The sequence below is a fragment of the Tamandua tetradactyla genome, chromosome 22 (assembly GCF_023851605.1).
Source record: "Tamandua tetradactyla isolate mTamTet1 chromosome 22, mTamTet1.pri, whole genome shotgun sequence".
Lineage (NCBI taxonomy): Eukaryota > Metazoa > Chordata > Mammalia > Pilosa > Myrmecophagidae > Tamandua > Tamandua tetradactyla.
In genome coordinates, this window is record NC_135348.1 from 29,096,376 (window position 1) to 29,119,496 (window position 23,121).

Genomic DNA, 23,121 nt, shown 5'->3' on the forward strand with positions numbered 1-23,121 from the left:
TTATTTAGATTCTTGAAATATTTTAGTGTAAAAATCTCATCAGGCCACAGGGATATACACATTTTCACGTTCTCCTGGGATTTCGTTTTGCTTAATCCCATTACATAATGGTAAACTTTCCATATTTAGTCACCCTTTTCTTTTCCTAAAAAACAAAGCAGAGACTATGGGCTAAAAATATTAGGATACATGTTTATCTTAATACTTCCAACACCACGTACTTCTAAGCAACAAGCAGATCACAATATAAGCTCCTAAGTATGCTAAACATCAGAGGGAAATGATCAGAGCCTAATGAAACACCATCACATCAATAATTAGGATATGGGATGAGAACCCCAACAGTTGAGATCCAAGATAACAGGGCCTCACATTCCCAGTAGTCCTAAACAGCAGTTAGTAGTCACAAAAGAAAGACACTTCTTTCCCATTTACCCAGTAACTGCTTGTTCTTGGGTTTGTTCAAACCACTCAGTCTGTACATAATTTTTTTTTTCACAATTAGTTTGAGCTTGGTCTCTTGAAACATTAGCTAGATTAAAAATGTAGATCAAAAACCAAAGAATGAACAGAAGCCAGATTTATTTAAGTACACACCTGAGGACTGCTGGAGCTCACGAACCTTGGGCCCAAAGAAACCTCGGAGGGTAAAGCCCACAAAAAATGGTAAAATGACAAACGTCACAGGAAGGCGTCATTTGAAACAACAATCCAATGCTGCCATCTACTGGCCATGCAGTGAGCCAGCTCAGACAGTCTAGTGGCTAATTTTCATCAGGCTTCTTAGAGAAGGTTCCTGCAGAATATATAGCCACCTTTAAGACAAGTGAGTGAAAATCTCCTAAGATAACCATTGATGGAGGATATATTCTATATTAATTTAATATTTATTGAAGGAATCAATAAATAAAGTCATAGCCCCCATGCCTGCAGAGCTTAGAGCAGAGCCATGCCGCTTCCTCTGCTACATGTGGAATGTTGCGGCTTCTTCTCCATCAAGCCCCAATTGCTCTTTTTCTTATACCGGGCCTGCTTCTCTAACTGAGGTTGCCCTTGGATATTTGAACTACACAGTCTTTATCTTTTATCCGTTAGATTACCAGCTCCACGAGGGAAGGGACTGTGCCTCTTCACCACTTTCTCTGGGACCCAGCCCAGCGCATTAAAAAATGTTAATAAAAAAGAAGGATGGCAAGTGACAAGAGTGCCAAAGAATCCTGTCAAACACTGCTGGATAAACTGTCTTACACTGGTAAAGTATTTTATGGTCTCCCAAGCACTTACCCATTACCTGTCTTCTTCTCGAAAATCCCTTGAAAGTAGTAATTATTAACACCATTTTATAGATAAGGATACTGAAATTCGGAAATTTACGTGACTTATTCAGAGTCACTGGTAAATGTATCTCTATCTTTTTGGAATCTTGCGAGGCTGTGGTCAGAGCCCTTTCTTTGTGCTGATATGCATCCCATCAGGAGAAAACAAAAGCTCAAATGGTATAACACGCCCCTGAGATCCACCTGGTAAATGAATGTGGCCACTTACAAATATTGCACCTTAGCATGAATGTGGACTTATATAGTGTATTAACTCCCAGATCCTAGAGACTGGATCCAAAGTGCCAATTTAGGAAGACATTACTCCTGATGAGGGCCAAATATTTTCATCAGTGACCAGTCTTCAAACCTCTGTTACTGAGCACTGTTGACTGAATGTGATAGGCAGGCCTGGAGTACTTAGCAACCAAGTATGACAGTAAGTGAAAGCGCCTTACAGCTAAAGCCTCACTCTACTCAGGAGGATCAGGCTGGAGTCCAGTAAAGGCAAAGTCTCAAAAGCATGGACTCTGGGGTTAGGCTGCCTGGTTTCAACCCCTGGCTCCAGCTTTTATTAATATGATCCTGGACAATATTTAACCTCTCTGTGTCTCAGTTTCTTCATCTTGGGATAAATGCAATCTACTTCATTGGGTTACTGTGAAGATTAGTTGAGTTTAATTAGATGTACTAGAACATCCTAAGGATCAGCTAAATGTTAGCTATTCTGTTACATGTAGTGAAGTTCACATGCTGGGTTTAAAGAGATGATTGTTAACATTTGAGAGCTTATATGTGCCATGCTATCTCTATGTATTTTCATTTACTCTTTCTCACAATCTGGTAAAATTGCACAGTGTCCACCATTCTACAGGCACAGACACTGAGAGTAAGAGAGAAATTTCCTCAAAATTACATAACTAGTAAGGGGTCTGACTTTGGGGAAAGTTCCCTGAACCTTGGACTGCTGCTCACCAGCATCTCCAACAGTACCAATACTGAGTCAGGACAACTGAGATGGAGCCCTGCAAAGGGCACACACAGCAGCTCATTCTAAGTGCCAGGAATAAACAGAGGTCAAGTTCCACCTCCTCCATCTGTTGACATCATTGCCATCACAGCACAGATACTGGCACAGAACAAAGTGTACAAAGCAGTGGCAAGACCCACATGGCATTACCAGAGATATTAAGTAAAGGTCATGGCTCTCAACCTAACATCTCTAAAAATACAAGCACCTAAACACGGACTGACAGCCCAACCAGCCTGTCTTTGCCAGGCAGCAGTCACAGGCAGGTAGGAATGCCACGGCGTTCTCCAGACAAGGCTGGGCTGTACCTTCAGATATGCCAGCTTCATCTAGAAAATACTACAAAGAAAATAGTTCAAAGAAATGTCCCCACAGTAAAAGCTCAGTTTAACATATTTAATTGGTGATCAACTGTTAGTTGGCTGGCCAATAATAATAAGCTGGGCTTTTTTAGGTAATGCTCTGAGGAAGACATGAAAAATACAGAAACTGAAAAAGAACCTGGTGGGGCATCTGACATCCACCAGACTGTTAGTAAAATGTCAGGTGTCAACTGTCACCTTTTTGCACAACGATCAACAAAACGGGAGGCCATTCTACACACACACAGAGGTCTGTGTCACTACATGACACCCATCACAGACATTTCAGGGCTACTCAAGAAAATGGCCCATTTCTGCAGTTATGAATAGAAATATGAAAGCTAACAGGAATATTTCACTGCAGCACTGTGCTCTTCTCTCTACAACAAGGGTCTGCTATGACAGCCAAATCTGGCCTGGCATTTGTTTTTGCGCTGCTCTGTAAGCTAAGAGTGCCTTTATATTTTTAAATGGCTGCAGGAAAAAATCATAAGAACATTAATATTTCATGACATGAAATTAAATGGAGTTCAAATTTCAGTGTCCATAAATAAAGTTTTATTGGAACACAACCATGCCCCTTCATTTATGTATTGTCTATGGCTGCTTTCACACAACAAGTGCAGAGCTGAATTTTTGCAACAAAGACATACGGTATGCAAAGCCTAAATAAAACAGTCAGTAAAAGGCTCTTTACAGAAAAAGTGTGCCGGCTTCAGTTCTAGATTACATTAAAATGAAATTGTATAATCAAGAGAATATCACAAAACCAATGAAATACTTTCAGTCACTTAAAAAGGGGCGAAATAATTTTCATATGTAAATTTCCAGAACCTTGCTTAAATAACTAAAACATATGTAGGAAATGAAACTTCTTTAAAAATCTGAGAAAATGTCAATGGTATTTAAATCTCTATTCTAATTACTCATTTTGAAAATAGTAATTTACACAATTTATACAATCAACAGGTCATCAGGTATGTTGGTTCTAGAACAATATAGCAAAATGAAACATTCGCTCACCTTCTTTCCTAATAAAGCACATATATATATACACACATATATATATTTAAAGAATGTAACAATAACATTGGAAAACAAGGATGCCATCAAGGATTAAAAATCTGAAGGAATTCTAGGAAGACAGAAACAGACTAGTTTGAATTAACAGAGAAATCAGAGTGGAGGAAAATGCAGTTCAGCTACCAAAGGGTCTTCCCAAGGGGGAGCCCTGAAGAAACTCCAAGTTCCCAGTCAACAAATATAAAGGGCAGTAGTGGGTGAGGGGCCAATGCTAGGGGTGATTCGCTGGAAAATGGAATTCAAACACTAGTTAAACCCCTTTCCCTCTCCCACAGACAAAAGCTGGCAAGCAAGGCATTTGCCTGCTGGATAGAACCAGAGAACTCCTTAAAAGACAGTGGGTGATATGCATTTGAAAGGCTCCTGAGGGTGACAGACCAGGAAAGCAGAATGAGCAAGAATGATTTGAGCCTGTGAATGTGTCAAGGATATTTTTTAAAAAAGAGGCGTGAGCAACTCCATAAGTGAAATCATTGCCTGCACCCCTACATGGGACATGATGCCAAGGACAAGACTCCCTGGAGGCGTGGATGATGAATCCCAGGGATGAGTCTGGCCCTGGCACTGTGGGATCAACAATTCCATCTTGATCAAAAGGGGGAAAAGAAGTGTAACAAATAAAGTATCAGTGATTGGGAGAGTTCAAATAGTTGAGAGGCTATTCTGGAGGTCACTCTTATGCAAGCTTCAGTTAGACATTGCTACCTATCATAACTTGCTAACCCCCAACCAAAACCATTCCAGGTAATATATGAGTCTACAAAGGTTCCATGCACTAGGGTAACTTTCCAGAAACCTACAATCTCCAGATGGGTTCCTGGACCAGATTAAGTCATGAAACTTAGAGCCTCTCCAGAACATCAGCTAGTTCCATCTTCCTACCCCATATTACTGACAGCCCCTTCCAACATGAAAATGTTAGAATGGCCATAGCCCCAAATACCCCTAAAGAGTGGGACAGAAAGATCCAAAGTGATGGTGACGTTATACAGAGAAGGTAGGGTTTAACAAACGAGTATGATTGCTGAATCATTAAATTGATATTTCTTTTAGTCTTCAGTCTGTTAGAGCAGCTAGAAGTAAAAACCTAAAATCATGGAGCTGTAACCCATATCAAACTTTGAAATCTGTTCTACAACTAATTGTCGTGTTGTGCTTTGAAATGTACTGCATTTTTGTATATGTTATTTCTCACAAAAAAGAAAACAAAGTTGATTTTGATGATAAAAAAAATATTTCCTCCTTCTAGCCTCCTATATTCTGGAGCAGCTAGGAGGAAAAATCTGAGAGGATGGTATGGTAGGCCATGACAAACGCTGGGATCTGTCCTGTAACTACTTGTTGAACAGTGCTTTGAAGACTATTGCATTTTCTTTCTTTGCTTTGTATATATATATGTTATATTATACAATAAAAAGTTTAAAAAGAGAGAGGGGTGAGGAGTTGAACAGATGAAAGAAAACAGAATGAAGCCATCTGCTGACATCTTTGTCAACATGATCTCTGTCCATCTTTGACAAAGTGGAGGTCCCCTGTCTGCTCCCTCTCTCATGTATTCTGTAAGGAAGCCTGGCTATCCACTCTCCAACAACCTTCTCATTCACAGAACTGCAAACTGCTCTCCTCTTTAGCAGAGGCCTGAGGGAAAACAGGCATATATATCCATACATATTTAAAGATACAAGAGAGTATTGTGGACACAAAAAAAGAATAGGCTTCTATAAAAAAAGGACCAAGAGCACTAGAAAACGTTTAGGACTTTAAAATGACTGCAAAATAGAAATGTTCAGGAACTCTCATGAACTAGAGAAGAGATAAAGACAGTAAAATATGAGAACAAGAGACAGTATAGTAAAAAAAATATTCTAAGAAACTATAGAAAATGTTCCCCTGCTGGAGAATGGTATGTCTTTAGAGTGAAAGGGCTCACTGGATGCTCGGCCATGTGTCCTGATGAAATTTTTGAACACCAAGGACAAGAATCCAAGCTTCCAGAGATAATCAACACTCACAAAGTTAAAGTTCTGAGGAAGAAGATTTTTATACTGGGCATGTGTTACTGCTGTTCGTTAAAAAAAAAATTAATTAAAAAAAATCAAATCATGAAATTATTTCCAAGTGAAATTCAGAAGAATGAACTGCCTGAAAGAGAAATTAATTCTGGGAATAAAAGCTTGTGAAATCTATTTGGCCTACAAGATTTAAAAGCCATACTTCTTCCTTCAGCATACCCTCAGTGACAGTTCACATCCATGTAAGCAAAACACAAAAAAAGAAATAGAATAGCATTATATCCAAGGTATTACTAGAATCTTCAAGGTAATTTACTGTACCCTGAACTGGACAAGGTACTGGGAGTCAGAAATTTATTTGCAGACTGGCAAATAGATCCGACCAAGTACTGGAAGCTCAAAGAGTTCCTGGGGAAAGGACAGAAAAGAAGGGAAGGAAAGAGAGTAGAGAGGATACCCTATAACCAAGGGACTTCCCAGGCATAATTCTTTATTTTTATTTTTTTAAACATAACAACATACAAACATGAGCATTCTTACCATATGATCATTCCATTCTTGGTATATAATCAATAACTCACAATATCATTACATAATTGTATATTCATCACCATGATCATTTCTTAGAACATTTGCATCAATTCAGAAAAAGAAAAAAGAAAAAACTCATACATACCATACCCCATATCCCTCCCTCTCATTGATTACTAGTATTTCCATCTACCCAATATATTTTAGCCCAGGCATAATTATTACTGTAAATTTGGCTGCATGATAAAAACCTTTAAGTGCTTAATTTAATGAACTTTTCATCTTACTCTAATTCTGAAGATGAAATAAAAGTGGTTTCAACCTTTTCCTTTCTGCACATTTCCCAATAGTCAAACAGCAGTGTAACTTTAGGAGGCAAGAGAATTAACACATTAGTTAACAAATTTATGACTGGATTCTAAGCATTTTTATAAATAAGTTTCCCCAACAGGTGTCTACCTGCTGTCTAGCCTGGCTACACAGCAGAATCACCAGACAGAACTCCGGCTACTTGCAGATACTATTATTCAGGAGATCCAAGCGGAGCCCAGGTTTTTTTTTGGGAGAAAAAACATTTTATAGGGACATGCTAAACTGATGGTAATAACTTTCTCCTGGGCACTCCTACCCATATATATATATCAGTGACACTGATTTCATTGGTAATCATGTATGTCAAGTGCTACTTTGAGAACACACACACACAAGAGGATAGCTAAGGTTTTCACTTGTTGTAGCATTACTCCTTCTGGGAAGGCTGATTTTCTTTTCTTCTAAGAATGACAACAAATCCAAAATATCTTGGCTGCTTTCCACAAAAGTCTAAGTGGGTTTACCGTGGGGTCAAGTGCTTATGCATATCATTTTTTCAACTTTTTAAATATTCAAGTACGATAACCATTAAGTGGCTATCAAGGCCTTATAATTCTCATTAGTCAGGAGTGACTCCTTACAACAAGTAAAGATGCTGTGAAGCTCCCTTTCTCCTTCTTCCAAAAAGAAATCTGAATAAAACTGCCTCACTTCTCCTTTAGTAAACAGAAACCTACATGAGTATTATTTATCCACTGTGATGGCATGAGTATTTCCTCATCTTGTTATGAGTATGTCTGTATTTGTACATAAAACAAGTATCTTGTTTTCTTCTCATCATATGACATAAGTTGTATTGTTCATGTTACACTATTTAAGTTATAGGATATCAAGTTTAAGAGCGAATTTTACCTAAGGGCTGGAACCCTATCCTGGAGAGATGTAGTGCATTTCCGGTTGTATGTGGCACAGTTGTGTATTGTTAGGTAAGACATATGTCTGTTATTGTCTTCTATTTAGAAATTAAGCATGTTTCAAGGTAATGTATATAGCTGCCAAGCAGACAAGGGATGAACTGTGATGGTTGGGTCCCAGTGTCAACTTGACCAGGTGACAGTGCCCAGTTGTCTGGTCAGGGAACCACTAGCTTAACAATTACTGCAAGGATATTTGCTGGCTGGTTGATAAACCAGAAGGCTGGTGTATTAAATCATGAGTCAGCTGAGTACAGCTGTGGCTGATTACATCCGTGATTAAAAACTAAGGGCACACCTCAAGCAAATCAGATAATCCAATCAGTTGGATCTGATTTGATCAGTTGAGGACTTAAGGGGGAAGAGAGAAGTTTCACTCTTCTTCAGCCAGCGAGCCTCTCCTGTGGAGTTGGTAGAGAACTTTCATCTGAGTTGTCAGCCTTGCAGCCTGCCCTACGGACTTGGGACTCTTACATTCCCACAGTTGTGTGGGCACTTTTATAAATCTTGTATTTACAGATATTTCCTATTGGTTCTGTTTCTCTAGAAAACCCTATGCAACTACATTAATACACCATTCCAATGTCAGTCTCAATGTTTCTTCTCAGTGAACTTTCACAAATACTCCAATTCTAAAGTCTGCTCTTGTTCAGGGAAAGGGTTTTTTGGCTCAGAGGTCTCCTGAGTTGCCTTAGGCCTCCAGCCCAAAGATCTTACCAACTTTCAGAGTTCCCTCCAGGGTTTCTCTAAGTACCTTTGGAAAGGAGGAGTAGGGCTCATAAGATGTTTCCCAAGCACTCTAGAAACAATCACCTGGGGCACTAGTTACATACACAATTTAGATCTGGGTGAAAAGGCCAGAAAGCCATATTTCAACAAGCATCCCACAAGATTCTGGGAGGGCCTTTACGATCCACACTCCTCTTTTGCAAAGATGTTCATTACTCCTTAGACCCACCAATTTCTTTCAGGCATTGTGTGGTTTTCTCTTTCTGACCACCAAGTCCCCTTCCACTGCAGTGTCCTTCTTTCACCTAGTCAAAGCAAAATCTTTTCCAACAAATCCAACTGCAATGATTTTCTCTTTCTTCTAAATTCCTGCTGCAATTACAGTCTTGTGGCACAATTTAATATCTGGCCTCTTAAGTGTACTGTTGTTCAATAAAGCCCGTGGATTGAGTGGTATATCAATTTATCTTATTTTTTTTTTCTAAGTAACGTCCAGTATTGTTCAGAGACAGTAAGCAAGGTTAAACGATTTGCAAATGTTCACATATAAGTGTGTTGAATGTGATCCTGGAGCCATGGTTATTAGCAAATGATACCTTAGTTCTCCCACAAACAAGGCAATTTATTCTGCAGAAGCTTGATAATTACAAGCTTTCCCATTTTCTTCCACGCATAAAGCAGCTTACCCGCATAGCTAAGGGACATACTACATAAGGCCGCCTCTTCACATGAGCTGGTATTTGCCTTTAAAATTGCACTAAGAAAAAAGCAACATGTTCCAGGGGTGGTGACAGCCAACTCGTCCTTATCTGACGAGGGATCTGGAAGGCAGCATTTATAAACCCACACACGACTCCATGCTGCATCTCATCCAGTATGCTAACTCTGGCGATTGCTGCCTCTTTATGAGGGCTGCTATCCTTGTTTGAGAAAAGGAAAAATGAAAAGGTATATATATATGCATGTATATGTATATACACATATATATAATGAGACTATTTCTAAATTCCTCTTCAAATGCTAACAATTTGATGACCCCAAAGGGGACTGGATGCATCTTCTAGGCAGCCTGTGATTGTCAAGAAGCTTAAGTTAGGAAGGAACTATTAAACTGGGCGGAGTGTGGGAACACATTATTCTCCTCAAAAACTGTGACAGAATAGCTATCAGCTGCCTTAAGGTCTCTCCCACACTGTGGATGCCAGATGTCAAAACTTAGGGACAAACAACAATAATCTGGAGAGTTTTAATGTTATTATTCTGTTTAATGATATGGAATCTGAAGTCCACCATTAATGATTCTGATTTAATAGGTCTAGGGTAGGACCCAGGAATCTCCTTTTTTTTTTTTTTTTAATGAATCCACATTTCTAAAAAGTACCTAATACTGGTTCTGAGACTTATTGGAAAAACTGCCCATTCTGCAAGGGGCCTCTTCTCTCACCCTTCTTCATCCACCCCTCACTTCCCTTTCTATTCATGCTTTTCCCAAACAAAATGCTTGATATTAATCTTTCAATCCTAGCCATGATTCAAGGCCCAGATCAAATGTCAACATCTTCTTGAAACATAAAAGGATCACCATTGCTAAAGCGACTTCCTGTTCTCCTATACCGTGTGTGTCATTTGCAAACTCCTCTAAGAATAAAAGGTGCTTCCTTTCATTAAAGAGCTTTTGTGTGTGTGTGTGTGTGTGTGTGTGTGTGTGTGTGTGTGTGTGTGTGTGTGTGTGTGTGTGTGTGTGTAGGGAGGTGTGACTCTTATCTCACAGGATAAGTAAACTCCTTAAAGGTAAATTAAAGCTCCTATTCTTTTACCTCCTATAGTAAAGACTCCTTGAATGAATGAATGATCCAGCAATAAATGAATCTACTCAAATATGTTTCTTTTAACAGTAGCTGAACTAAAATGGCAGGAAACAGAAAAAGTAACTTTGTAATACCTATCTACAATAGTACCATAAGTCCATCAATTTCCTTATCTGTAAAACCAGGATATTTCAGAAGACTTTTAAAAACTTTATTAAGATTTCCTCAATCAAAAGTCTAACATTTTAAGTGCTCTGCTTGATGTGACCAAGTTCAGAGCAGAGCTATCTAGATCTGTATTACACAAGCTATCTGTATTCCTATGACATAACTATTGACTAACTCTGCTTCCAAGGGACTTTGAGGGAATTTAAGATATGATCTGGTACAGGAGGAGCCACCATTTTTTATTCCTGCTGTCTCAAGCATAATGATGTTTGAGTAATGTGTCCTCAGGCAGAAACTGAGGTGGCAAAACAGAGAACGTCCTGGTTTAGGATGATGTCTAAAATTGGATCTTCATAAACAGAAGGCATCATTTTTGCAAAATCTTAACCCAGGTATACGGGACACGTAATGAACATTTCCAGCAACAAAATCCATACTAACAGTTATTAGATGGTACCCATCTAACAGTTATTTCACAAATGTGCCAAATTCCTAAAGAACTGAAGGAAAAAAACCTATGACTGACAAGTTCACTCCTAAAAAACAATCGAGTTCAGAGTCTCTAGTAACCAGCAGTTCAGTACCCTAATTTTAAAAGTATCTTCCATCAGATTTCAGATGATCATTTTTGTCAATTAAAGCCACATTGATTATGTTCTTACTGTTCAATCTGATGTTCTTAAATCAATCCAAAACTTTCAGAACAAAATGTATTTACAATCTAGAATGGTTATAAAAATGTCTTAAACAGCAATAACCTGAGAGCAACTAACATACACTTCTTAGTGTGATGAAGTAATTGTCAGTTTTGAAGTTGAAAGTTCATTTATCAGTTTTCAAAGTATGATTTAAATTTGTGGCCACAGTAGTGTGTCCTCAGGCAGAAACTGAGATGGCAAAAGAAGGTAAGTTCTGGGTTTAAGACAATGCCGAAGATTAGCTCTTGGCAAACAGAAGCCATCATCTTTACAAAACCTTAACCTAGGTATCCAGGACACAGAATGACAGAACTATACAGAGTGGAAGGCTCCGAAAAAAAAAATCCAAATCAATGTGAAACGAATTAATATGGGCTGTAATACACTGTTAACACGGCCTTCAAAAAAATTTTCAGAACCTCTAGGTCAGGCAAGCCACATGACCAAAAAAAGTGCCATTTTAGAGGATTTGGTTTTTTTGCACAAAAATGTCCATAAATAGCACAATAAGAAGTATAACCAGAACAAACAACTTGAGGCCTCGAAAACGGGGAAATTTAACACTGAGAGTGAGAAATATTGAAAGCACTGCATTGTCAGGATCGAACAGGAATCTGAATACAGTGCCCCAGTTCTTACAGTAAGTGATGCAAACCCCAGGCAAGGGAGGGCGAGGGAAAGAAAATTAGGAGCAAGGACGGGTGCTCGGGGAGCGGGCCCGCTTCCCGGCCTGCCCCCAGCCAGCCCCGGCAGCCCGGAGCCCGGCGCTTCTCATTCATCCCGCACCGTCTGCGGGTGGCGGCCGCGCGTTCTCTGCCGCGGTCTTCTCGGCCCCGAACCGCCGCGCACTCACCTGTTCGGGAGCTCGACCTCGCGGCGACCGCCGCCGCCGCCGCCAGGAGCCGGGGGGACGCGGGCCGCGAGGCAGCCACGGGCGGAGGGGACTGGCGGCGCAGCCCCGGGGCGGGCAGGCGGAGCAGGCCGGGCGCGTCCCTCTGCAGCAGAGCGGAGCAGAGCCGCCGCGGGCTCTGATACATGCCGGGCGCCGCCGCCACAACCGCCGCGGCCCCTCGCGCGCCGAGGAGCGGGGCTCCGCCGAGACCGACGCCGGGCCCTCGCGCAGACCTTCGCGGCCGCTGGACGTTCCTAGCCTCCTCCTTCCCCAGCCCAGGCCCTGGGAAACGTCCCGGTCTGCCGAGCCCGAGAAGGGTCCCAAGCAGCAGCCGCCACCGCCGCAACGACCGGCCAGTCTGCCGCCGGCTCCAGAGAGCTGGGAGGCAACCGGCGAGCGCGGCGCGCTGACAACGCGGGCGCTACCAAGCGGGGAGGGAAGGGGGGACCCGGGAGATCTGACTTCCGCAAGACCAGATTGGGAGTCTTAGACCCGGGATAATACTGTAGTGAATGGAAGACGATCTTAAGCTGTTATATAGGGGAAGCTGTAGGCGGGTTAAAGAATCGAATATACTTTGGAGAGGTTTTATAGAACTAAGAGCCCCCCCTCCTGCTGGTTGGAATGGAATAGCCCACAGGTTGGGAGTCCCAAGACTGTTCCAAGACTGTGGCTCAGGGGACACGTGTGTGTCCGAGTGGGTGACTCCGCTGTGTGAGAGCCGCGTGTTTGTGCGAAATCAGCAAAGGGCTCTCGCCCTAGGGTGTTACGACGGGGCTTGCTTGTGTTAAACGAAATTTAACACGATGAAACACCGATTGTGTGTCGAGGGCGATGGTGGCTAGGACGACGTCACTTACCTCAAGGATATTATACTTAGGCAAAGAGGCAAAGAGGTGGCAAGAGAAATCAGATCATAAAGCTCTACAAGTCGCATTCAGATTAGTGCCAAAAGATGCCATAAACTGGTGATACAGGCTGGGGTGGGAGGAATGGAGAAACGTTTCTAGAAGAATTGGCATTTGAATTGGGCCATGACACGGAGGTCTGGAATTTACACGTGTGGAATAGGGGGTGGGGGTGGGGGGTTATTTACACATGAAGAAAGCAAATAAGCCTTGGTGCATTTGAGGGAAACGACTCTTGTTCCTTACGTAAGAAGGAGGCCAAGGAGTAAGAAGAGAAACGCTTGGGTAGGTTATATTGTGGCAGATAGGCATTATACCAGATTTAACTTGGTAGGCGAGGGGGCTGCTTATATTTTGTGAAGTGGTAAGCGGTATGGCCAGGGCGGTGCTTTAATCAGATGTCTTGTTTCGTGGAACAGGAAAAGGGAGGAGACAGGAGACCAGCGGAGATGAGAGCTATTCTGGGTTTGTGTTAGGTTGATGGTACTGGAAAAGAATGGGTAGAAGAGCTTTCTGACTGGGCAGGAAATGGTGAGTAACTAGGAACGGATGTGGGGCGGAGGAGGAGGGAAACTGCAAGACTGGATTCCTCCCTGTATGAGGTGTGAGTTGGAAATGTTTTCTCTTGATTTTGCTGATTCTCCTATCTTGTGGAATTGAAAGTTTTTCATCAATGAGGATATTCAAACTATTTTTCAGACCTGGGTTATGTATCTCACACCCTGAGGGTGTGAATGAATCAGCTGGCACAGCTGAACACAACTGAAAGACAAGCTTCTTGGCAAGTCATTAAACCCTCAATCTTGGTTTCCTTATCCATAAACAGATAAACTCATACCTTAGTCATTAGGTGAAATAAAAAGAGGTAATAAAATAAATAAAAAGTGTTCTGTAAATGTAGCAAAATGTTGATTGTAAAATCCTGGTGATGAATATATAGGTGTTCACTTACAATTCTTTTTCTTTTCTGCATGTTTGGAAATGTTCACAATAAAATGTTGGCGGAAAAGTGCTTTAAAAAATTCCGAATATTGTTTTAAAAAAGCTGTTATTTTCAAAAGGGATTCAGAGAGCACACAATCATGAAAGTGAGTTAGTAATGTTGTTTTTGTTATATATTAAACACTGTATACTTTAAGCAATCAGGAAGATATACATTAATACCTGCTCACTTCAAAATTCATTCAGTCACTTCAATAAATTCATTCGTTGAATGCATATTATGTGCCAGGCTCTATGTTAGGGCATACAAAGAGTAATCGAACAGCTTATTCATAGGAAGGCATTGTATAAACACAAATACTTGCAATGATCTGATAATAAATTCAGAATCATGATATGAACAAGGTATTGTTGAAACACAGAAGGGGGAATAGCTAATTGCCTGGAGAAGTCAGGAGAGGCTTTTAGAACAAGGTGACTTCAGAACATTAGGAGAGAAGAGAACAGTAAGACTAGAAAAGGAGATGCATTCCAGGAACAGCAAGTACTACACTTTGATAAACTTGAGTGCAGGGTGCCAGAAAGGGAGTGGGAGGAGATGAGAGGAAACTGTGAGCAAGGAGCAAAGTATGAAGGGTTTTGAGAGGAGCTTGGACTTTATACAGATGGTTTTGAGAAACTACTGAAAGACTGAGCAGATAGTTTGTACTTTCAAGTTTGCTTGTTTGAAAGATCATTCTATTAGCAGTGTGGAAGATGGATTGGCGACTGGGGAAAGATTAAGAACAGAGTAGGTGAGAAAGAGTGGAGGCAGGGCATGGCATGTATACGTATTTTAAAAAATACTACATGATGATTCCCTGTTCCTCTTCACCATCTCCCAGTGAAATACAATTGAAGTTGAAAAGGAGACAGATTTAAGACTTATGGAGGAGAAAGAAACCAAAGGGTTGAGTGACAGATTGAATCTAGGGGGCTAGGGAGAGGAGGATAGAGTCTAGGGGTGACTTAGGTGACTGGTAAATGGTACCAACTAAAGAAAACAGAGTCTCCATTGTCAGGGGGAGATACTCGGTTCAGTTTTGAGCATGTAAGTGCACTGTGCCCATGGAACATCCAGATGGAGACATTGTGGGCAATTGAAACTGTGGACCTGGAGTTCATAGCAGGACCAGGGCCAAACACTTTTGGGAGTTTGGTAGCTGAAGCCAATGGATAGTGAGGTCACCCATAGAAAGTGTGGTGAGATAGAAAAGGTCTTAAGGATGAAACTCCTGTGAAACACGTATCTTATGGAGTTGGCAGAAGAGAAAGAGACTTGAGACTTGTTTAAAGGAGAATCAGGAGAACTTGAAAGTAAGGGAACATAAAGTTTCAAGAAGGCTATTAACAGTAATGAATGTCCCCCAGAGGTCAAGGTGGGGACGAAATCCTTTGGATTTGGCAATTAGAAGACTACTTTAAAAAAAAATGCAATTTTATTGAGATATGTATTCACATATAAACAAAATCTTATTTTGTTTCATTTTCCCATTTTGGTCAAGAAGACTTTCTTACTCCCATGATACAGGAGCTGAGCTTGTCCCCTGGAGTCATGTCCCAGGTTGCCAGGGAGTTTACATCTCTTGGAGTCTTGTTCCAGGTAGAGGGGAGGGCAGTGAGCTTACCTGCGGAGCTGGCTTAGAGAGGTAGAAGGCCACTTTTAATGTCAGTGTGAACAGACAGTGGAAGGGGAGGGGAAAACCAGATTGCAGTAGTAGCGGGGCCGGAAGGAAGGGGGACAATGAGAGAATAATGGAATAAATAATCAGGTGATTTTTTTTTCTCCTACGAGTGGAGCAATGGCGGATTATTTAAAAGTCGAGGAGATAGAACCAGTAGACAGAGGAAAGGTTGTAGCTGTTCTGCTACTATTGAGATTTTATGCTGAGCACTGCAGTTTGCTCAGCAGTTCCACTAGTTCCTTTGCACAGTCCATTGACTTTTCCTAACTTCAATTGTCCACAGTGAAGCACATAAAAATAACACAAATGCACTTAAAATGTGCATTTTTTTTGTTACTGTCAAAGACTGAATTAATGAGTAGTCAAACAAGACAAAGCAACAAGGACTCTATGACTATAAATTATTTTTCAGATTTTAATAACTGGGACAATATTGTCTTTAGCATATTTAAAAGCATAGAAAAATCCCAATTGCTTTGATTGGGTTTTTATAGTTAATAAAGAAATTAACTCAGACATCTATGATAGACTCCTTTGGAGATTTTTCCATTCATTTTATCCTTTTTCTTGGAAGATAACACTTTTTTGGGTGTCTTTTTGGAGGATCATCAGGTACCAGACAGCTGTGAGAATGTGCCTCTGAGATTTCCCACTGCCACCACCAAGGCATGATTGACCGATGGCCCTAACAGCTTTGCTCTGACACCCATCAGTGCTCTGGTGCCCTGGCAATGTTTCCCACATGCTACTCCCAGCCCATGACTGAGTGCAATACAGGACACCAAAGCAGGGTCATTTCTGAGAGACGTGGGACTCCTCCGAGGAGTGACTTTGGCTTGAGGACTCCCCCAACGTCCTTACTGAACTCTCCTAGAACTGTTCTCCTGTTTAAGCCCTCCTCCCCTCCCTTCCTTTCTTCTTCCTCTTTTTCCCTTCCTTTCCTCCTTCCTTCGCTCTCTCCTTTTACCAGAGTCAGAACTATTTCTCAGGATGATGGCTCTCCTGGTCTCCTCCCAGCTCCCTCCCCAATTTCCTTCCAGGGATTTGGGCCTAATGAATCTCTTACATGGATGTTGGATGCCAGCTCACCAACAGCCTGTAGTTAATGCCTACAAGATATCACCTACAAGATAGAGCTGAGTTTTTTGCTCACCACTGTGTGGAGAACTAATACCTTAAGAGAGCTTTGGCAGCATCTTAAAGAGGAAAAGGCAAGGTCTGATTTTATTGCACTTTTGAAATATGGTTTACAGTCAGGTCTTTCAATGAGGGGACTTGGCAAGGATCGTGATGCAATAGACCTTTAGGATGGCGGGAACAGCAAGGAAAGGAATGTTAGGGCAGGAGTGTCTTAGTGGGTAAACTGTTGATGCTTTCTACTAAAAGAATTGATGGGTTTTTTTTCAAAGTTCCTGTGATGAACAATAAAGATATCTTCCTAGGCAATAGTCTCTTGGAATGGTCAAGTTAACGTAATGAAAACAATGGAATAGTATGTCATTTCAGTTTTCATGGCTAATTGCTTCTTGGCAGACACAGACTTATATAGGTATGAATATAAAAAGCAAATTAAAAGCTCTTTCCTTGTTATCTATGAAGCAGAAATGGACATCCAAACTCTACAGTAGTCCATGACCAAGGAAAAGTTAAGTTTTAATCTCTTATTTAGACTAATTTACACGTAGGCTCAAAGGAACCATCAGACTTCCCCTTTATTCCCAAGTCATAACATCATCCAAAGGTCCAAGTATTTGATAATCTTACTCATGGAAGCTGAGGCCCAATGAAGTCAAGTGAAATGATTGTTATTCCCTACATTCTAAGGACCAAATAGTCTTTTGTGAGTGTGTGATTAAAATGAAACATTGGCAATTAGCTCAAAATAAAAAGCGTCTATCTTACTCTTTAAAGATACATACATGAAGGAAAAGATTTCTCATTTATTTTTTAAACAACATTTATAGTGTTATTGAAATCCTCAAAATTTTAAGAAAGATGACAATTAGTGTAATTTCTCAGTTTGGAATTGTGTTTAGCTGATAAGATATCCGAAGTAACAATAGCTTAAACAAGATAGAGCTGTTTTTCTTTCTTGTGTAGAATAAAGTGGAGACAAGCAGTTCAGGGCTGGTGTGACACCTCCGCCTCACCAAAGACTCTGACTCCTTATATCTTTCTGCTCTGTCATCCACTGAGAATAGATTCCATCCTTAAATTTACCTCATTACACAGATGGCTGTTGAAACCATCATGTCCCGCATTGTAGCAGAAGGAAGAAGGAAAAAAAGGGGAATATATCAGCAGCAATCTGTTCCCACTTCAAAGAGTTTTTTCTACCTTGTGCCTTTTATCTGTGGCATGGAAAGATGAGTAAAAAATACGGATAAAAATAAATAATAGGGGAAACAAAGGTTAAAATAAATTGAGTAGATTAAAAAAACAGTGGTCAAGGAAAGGGAGGAGTAAGGGGTATAGTATGTATGAGTTTTTTCTTTTTCCTTTTTTATGTCTTTTGCTGGAGTGATGCAAATGTTTGTCATGGTGATGAATATACAATTATGTGATGATATTGTGAGCCATTGATTGTACACCACATATAGAATGTATGTCAAGAATGTTTGTATGTTTGTTTGTCAAGGTCTACAATAAAAATATTTAAAAAAAAGAGCTTTTCTAGAAGGATCTCCAACCGTTTACACATATATCTCATTAGTCATCTGGCCATACCTGTCTGTAAGGGAGATGGGGAAATGTGGTCTTTGAGCTGAGCATATTGTCTTCAAGAAAAGGAAAACATCTGGAAATTAGATTGGCAGCTACCAATTTCTGCACACACAATACTTTGTATCTGAAGCAAGCATGCAATAAATAATTCAAACTTAAATTGTGACATGATAACATCAGAATGGGTTACAAGAACACATTCATTTGCCAGTTCTGTTGCAACTTTCAACATGGGGAACAATAATAATGATTAAAAAACCAACACATTTTTCCTTATTTCATTCATTCTTGCAACAAATATTTGAATATCTCCTAAATGTCAGGCACTGTTCTAGGTGCTTGAGAAATATCAGTCAAGTAAACAAAAATCCCTGCCTGTGCCTGTATGAAAGGATTACGTATCCTAGAAAAGCTATTTTTAATTCTGACCCATCTTGTGGAAACAGCTATTTCTTTTAATCCCTATTCAATACTGTAGGTTGTAAACTTGACTAGATTATCTCCACAGAGATGTGACTCACCCAATTGTGGGCTTTAACCTTTGATTAGAAGGAGATGTGACTCCATCCATTCCAGATGGGTCTTGATTACTTTACTGGAATCCTTTAAAAGAGGAAACATTTTGGAGAGAACCTCAGAGCCATGAGAACCACGAGAGCCCACGCAACCAGAGAGCTTTGAAAATGAAGAAGGAAAACACCCCTGGGGGAGCTTCATGAAACAAGAAGCCTGGAGAGAAAGCTAGCAGATGTTGCCATGTTTGCCATGTGCCTTTCCAGTTGAGAGAGAAGCCTTGAATGTCATTGGCCTTCTTGACCAAAGTATCTTTCCCTGGATGCCTTAGACCAGGCATTTCTATAGCTTTGCTTTGATTTGGACATTTTTCCAGCCTGAGAACTGTAAACTTGCTACTTATTAAATTCCCCTTTTTAAAAGCTGTTCCATTTCTGGTATATTGCATTCTGGCAGCTGGGAAACTAGAACACTGCCCTTGTGGAGCTCACACTTTAGCAGGCGGATATAGATAATAAACAAGAAAAAAGTAAATAAATATTTCAATGGTAAAGATGTGACATAAGCATCAACTCTTAAATCACATTTTGTAGCACACTAAATCTGTCTTAATTACCTCCTCAACTGGCTGAAATTTAAATAACTACAACTTTTTGGAGAAAAGCTTTGAAACAGTCATATCCTTTGATTCATTCATTTTACTTCTAGGAATAAGAATCTATTCAAGGAAACAATCCTAAACACCAAAAAGCTTTCTATGAAAAGATATTCATCTTTTTCCCTATTATTTAAGAAAGGAAGAAACTGGAAAGAAGCCTATATGTCTAGGATAGGGTAATAGTTAAATAAATCATGATGCCTCCTTTGGCACTAAATTTTATTTATAAAAACTATGTAATGATATGGGGAATTGCTTATAATATAGTATTAAGTGAAAATAAAAGCAAAAATTATCAGGAAAAAGTACTCCAAAACATTAATAGGGCTTATTTTTGAGGGTTGGGCTTTTTTCCCCCCTATTTGAAAACATTCTTTTCTAATTTTGTTGATTGATCATTTATAAACTGATTAAATGTAAGAAGTTAACATATCCACTGAGGACTTAGCCTACTTTTCTAGTTTGAGCATTAGATAAGCACCATATATGCTAGTTTCATAATATTATGCACCTTTTGTCTTTACTTATATATAAAAATCTGGTAAGGAATTTCATAATTGGCCCTAATAACCATCTAAGTAAATTTGAAATCATTTCGGATTTTAACTGCTTGGTCCTGAAAAAGAAGACACTTAGAAATCATTTCACCCAATACTTTTTATGTACAAATGAGAAAACTGAGACCCATAGAATTAGACTTTTAATAGCAGGACAAGGTTTAGGAGTTAGGTTTCTTGACTTCCTAGGAAGGCAGGTCTCTAGAATCAAACCAGAGCCTCATGATTCAATTCCCCAGTGCTAGATTAAAAAAAAAAAAATCCAAGAATGCTGATGGTGAGGGAAAAGTAGTCAACTAGATATATAGGCATCATCTGCTTAAAGTTATAAATAAAGAGATTGTGTTTTTTAAAAAGAGCTTTATTAAAATATAATCCACCCAATTCATCAACTTGAAGTATATAATTCAATGGTTTTAAATATATTTACAGGGTTGTGCAATCAATATAACAATCAATTTTAGAATGATTTTTTAGTCAAAAAAGACATTAGCAATCATTCCCCATTTGCCTCCAGAACCCCAGCCCTAGACAACCACTAATCTACTTTCTGTCTATAGATTTATCTATTATTACTATTTCATATAAACAGAATCATATAATATCTGGACATTCGTGATTGACTTCATTCACTTGGCATAATGCTTTTAAGGTTTATCCATGTTGAAGCATTTACCAGTACCTTATTCTTTTTTATGGCCAGATGATATTCCATTATTTAGATATTCCACATGTCATTTATTCAATTAATCCATAGGTGAACATTTGAGTTGTTTCCACTTTTTGGCTTTTATGAATAATGCTGCTAAAAACATTTATGTATAAGTTTTTGCATAGACATATATTTTCATTTCTTTTGGTATATACATAGGAGTGTATGGTTTAAGTGGCAACTTTATGTTTAACCTTTTGAGGGACTGTCCGACTATTTTCCAAATGGTGGTATCATTTTACATTTACCAGCGATGTACAAGTGTTCCAATTTTTCCACATCCTCATCAGTACTTATCTGTCCTTTTGATGATAGTCATCCCAGTGGGTATAATGTGGCATCTCATTGTGGTTTTAATTTGTGTTTCCTTAGTTGATGACGATGTGGCGCTTCTTAGTTTTAGTTTTAGTTTCTTTGACTGTTCAAGCAAATACCATACAAAGGATTGGCTTAAGCAATGGGAATTTATAAGCTCCATGGTTTTGAGAGTAGGGAAAGTCCAAATCAAGGCATCTTCAAGGTGCTGCTTTCTTCCCAATGATTGGCATTTTGGGGCTGGTTGCCAGTGATCTTTGACCTTTGGCTCTTCCGCACAGAGCAAGGTACATGGTAGTTTCTCCTGGATTTTGCCTTCTCTTCTGGGTTCTGTTGACCTTCAGCTTCTTGCTTCCCATAGCTTTCTTTATCTGGGTCTGAATTTCATTCTGCCTATAAAGGACTCTAGTAATAGAATTAAGACTTGTCTTTACTGGGTTGGGCCACACCTTAATTGAAGTACCTCATCAAAGGTCCTTCTCACAATGGGTTCACATCCACAGGAATGGATCTATATAAGAGCTTGTTTCCTGGGGTACATGGCTCCAAACCACCATATTGGCCATTTGAATATCTTCTATGGAGAAATGTCTATTCATATCTTTGGATAATTCTTTTACTTATCCTGGGTCCCTTGAATTTCTAAAGGAATTTTAGGATTAGCTTGTCAGTTTCTGCAAAAAAAAAATGCCATTTGAGATTTTGATAGGAATCGTGTTGAATCTTCAGATCAATTTGGGGAATATTGCCATTTTAATAATATATTTTCTTCTGCTCTATGAACATAAGATATCTTGTTATTTATTTAGGTCTTCTTTAATTTCTTTTAACAATATTTTGGAGTTTTCAGAATACAATTGATTCTTGTTTTTTTGCAATAGTTGGGTTTCCTAAGTTTGACATGAAAACTGAATTAGGAAATACTGAACCATTGTTCCTTGGGGAAATACAGGGCTAGGTTCCTGCTAGTCTCTGGTCACATTTTTGTCAACCGATGGAATACATAACCTTATTTTGTGTGTTTTTACATTTAAAGACACCTTGTATAATATATATTGTTGATTCATTAACATTGATCTCATAGCAACGGCACTATAACGCAGGCCTGAATGAAAATTTTCTAAACCACGTATTTTTCTCCATAAGGCATGCCACAGTCTTCTTGGGCTTAAAGTACACTAGCAATGCTTCAGCTCTATGCGTGGGGGCCATTTGAAACAATGAAATCACCAACAAAGCATAAACACGTAAAAAACATGGCACTATATATACTGCAAAAAGAATACTTGTTTACATTATAAGAACTGAAACAAAATGTCTGAGCATTACTTTGTCTGTGCTCAGCTGAGAAAATTTGCTCAGGGCAACTCAAAATTTTGCCATTCTGAACATGTCCATGAATGACCTTGAATGTGCCACGAGTATTGATGTTGGGGTTACAAATAAATTTTAGTGAGAAGGAGAACTCACAAATACAGAATGCACAAATAATGAGCATTGATTGTATAAAGGCTTTGTAGTCATGTGGAAAAAGTGGTGGCTTTGGAGACAGTCAAGTCTAAATTTGAAGCCCAGTTTTAGAACTCAAAAGCCAAGTGCTATTGGACAAGTTGCACAATTTCCCCAAGCTGTACCTTTCCATTGATATAATTTCATTGTTAGGGTTAGATAAGATAATGGAAATATCCTCAAAATAGAGTCTAGCACATGTAGGTATTCAATAAATATTAATTGCTCTTGGAAAATTTCTTACAGTGTTACATCATCTCCTAGTATACTTTTTGTTTTATCTATGTCATTATTTTATTTTTGTGTTGATTTTTTTTTTTACTCTAAGTTCACTACCTAACTCTCATCCATTTTTTATACTGTGGTGGCCAAACTAATTTTCCTAAAATAACGCTTTCAATTATATTATACTTCTGCCAAACAACATACAATTTCACCCTATTGCTTTCTCTATGGAGTCCAAATTTCTCTTGCTTTCCAGGTCTCCCCCTACCTAGCATTCTGTTCATGGTAGTCTCCTCGCTATAGAAATCGCACCAGGGATTCTATGTGTAGCTGGATGAACAGAGTTAGGATGCCCCCTTGGAGTTTCCAACAGATATCTGTTCTTCATCCCTTTGATATGTGACCAACAATATTTGCCC

General features: G+C 39.5%; 1 protein-coding gene and 1 long non-coding RNA gene across 5 annotated transcripts in view; one reads left to right on the top strand and one right to left on the bottom strand.

The window, feature by feature from the left end:
- The window catches only part of NOCT (nocturnin), a 43,436-nt gene that overhangs the window by 17,216 nt on the left and 3,099 nt on the right, over positions 1-23,121 (bottom strand). For 2 of the 4 annotated variants that reach the window (XM_077140013.1, XM_077140016.1), the window contains exon 1: positions 598-4,141. The exons of 1 other annotated variant lie outside the window; for it this stretch is intronic. Coding sequence is in view for 1 of the 3 variants with exons in the window: in XM_077140012.1 (XP_076996127.1) it covers positions 11,877-12,060 (184 nt within the window). In the remaining 2 variants the exon portion in view is untranslated. Of the gene's footprint in view, positions 1-597; positions 4,142-11,876; positions 12,061-23,121 lie in introns of those variants that run through there. One more of the 4 variants, XM_077140012.1, reaches the window with a different exon arrangement.
- LOC143666318 (uncharacterized) overlaps positions 13,083-23,121 on the top strand; it is a 71,140-nt gene continuing 61,101 nt past the window's right edge. Inside the window, exon 1 of the long non-coding RNA XR_013167521.1 lies at positions 13,083-13,108. This is a non-coding gene — a long non-coding RNA (uncharacterized LOC143666318). The remainder of the gene's footprint in view (positions 13,109-23,121) is intronic.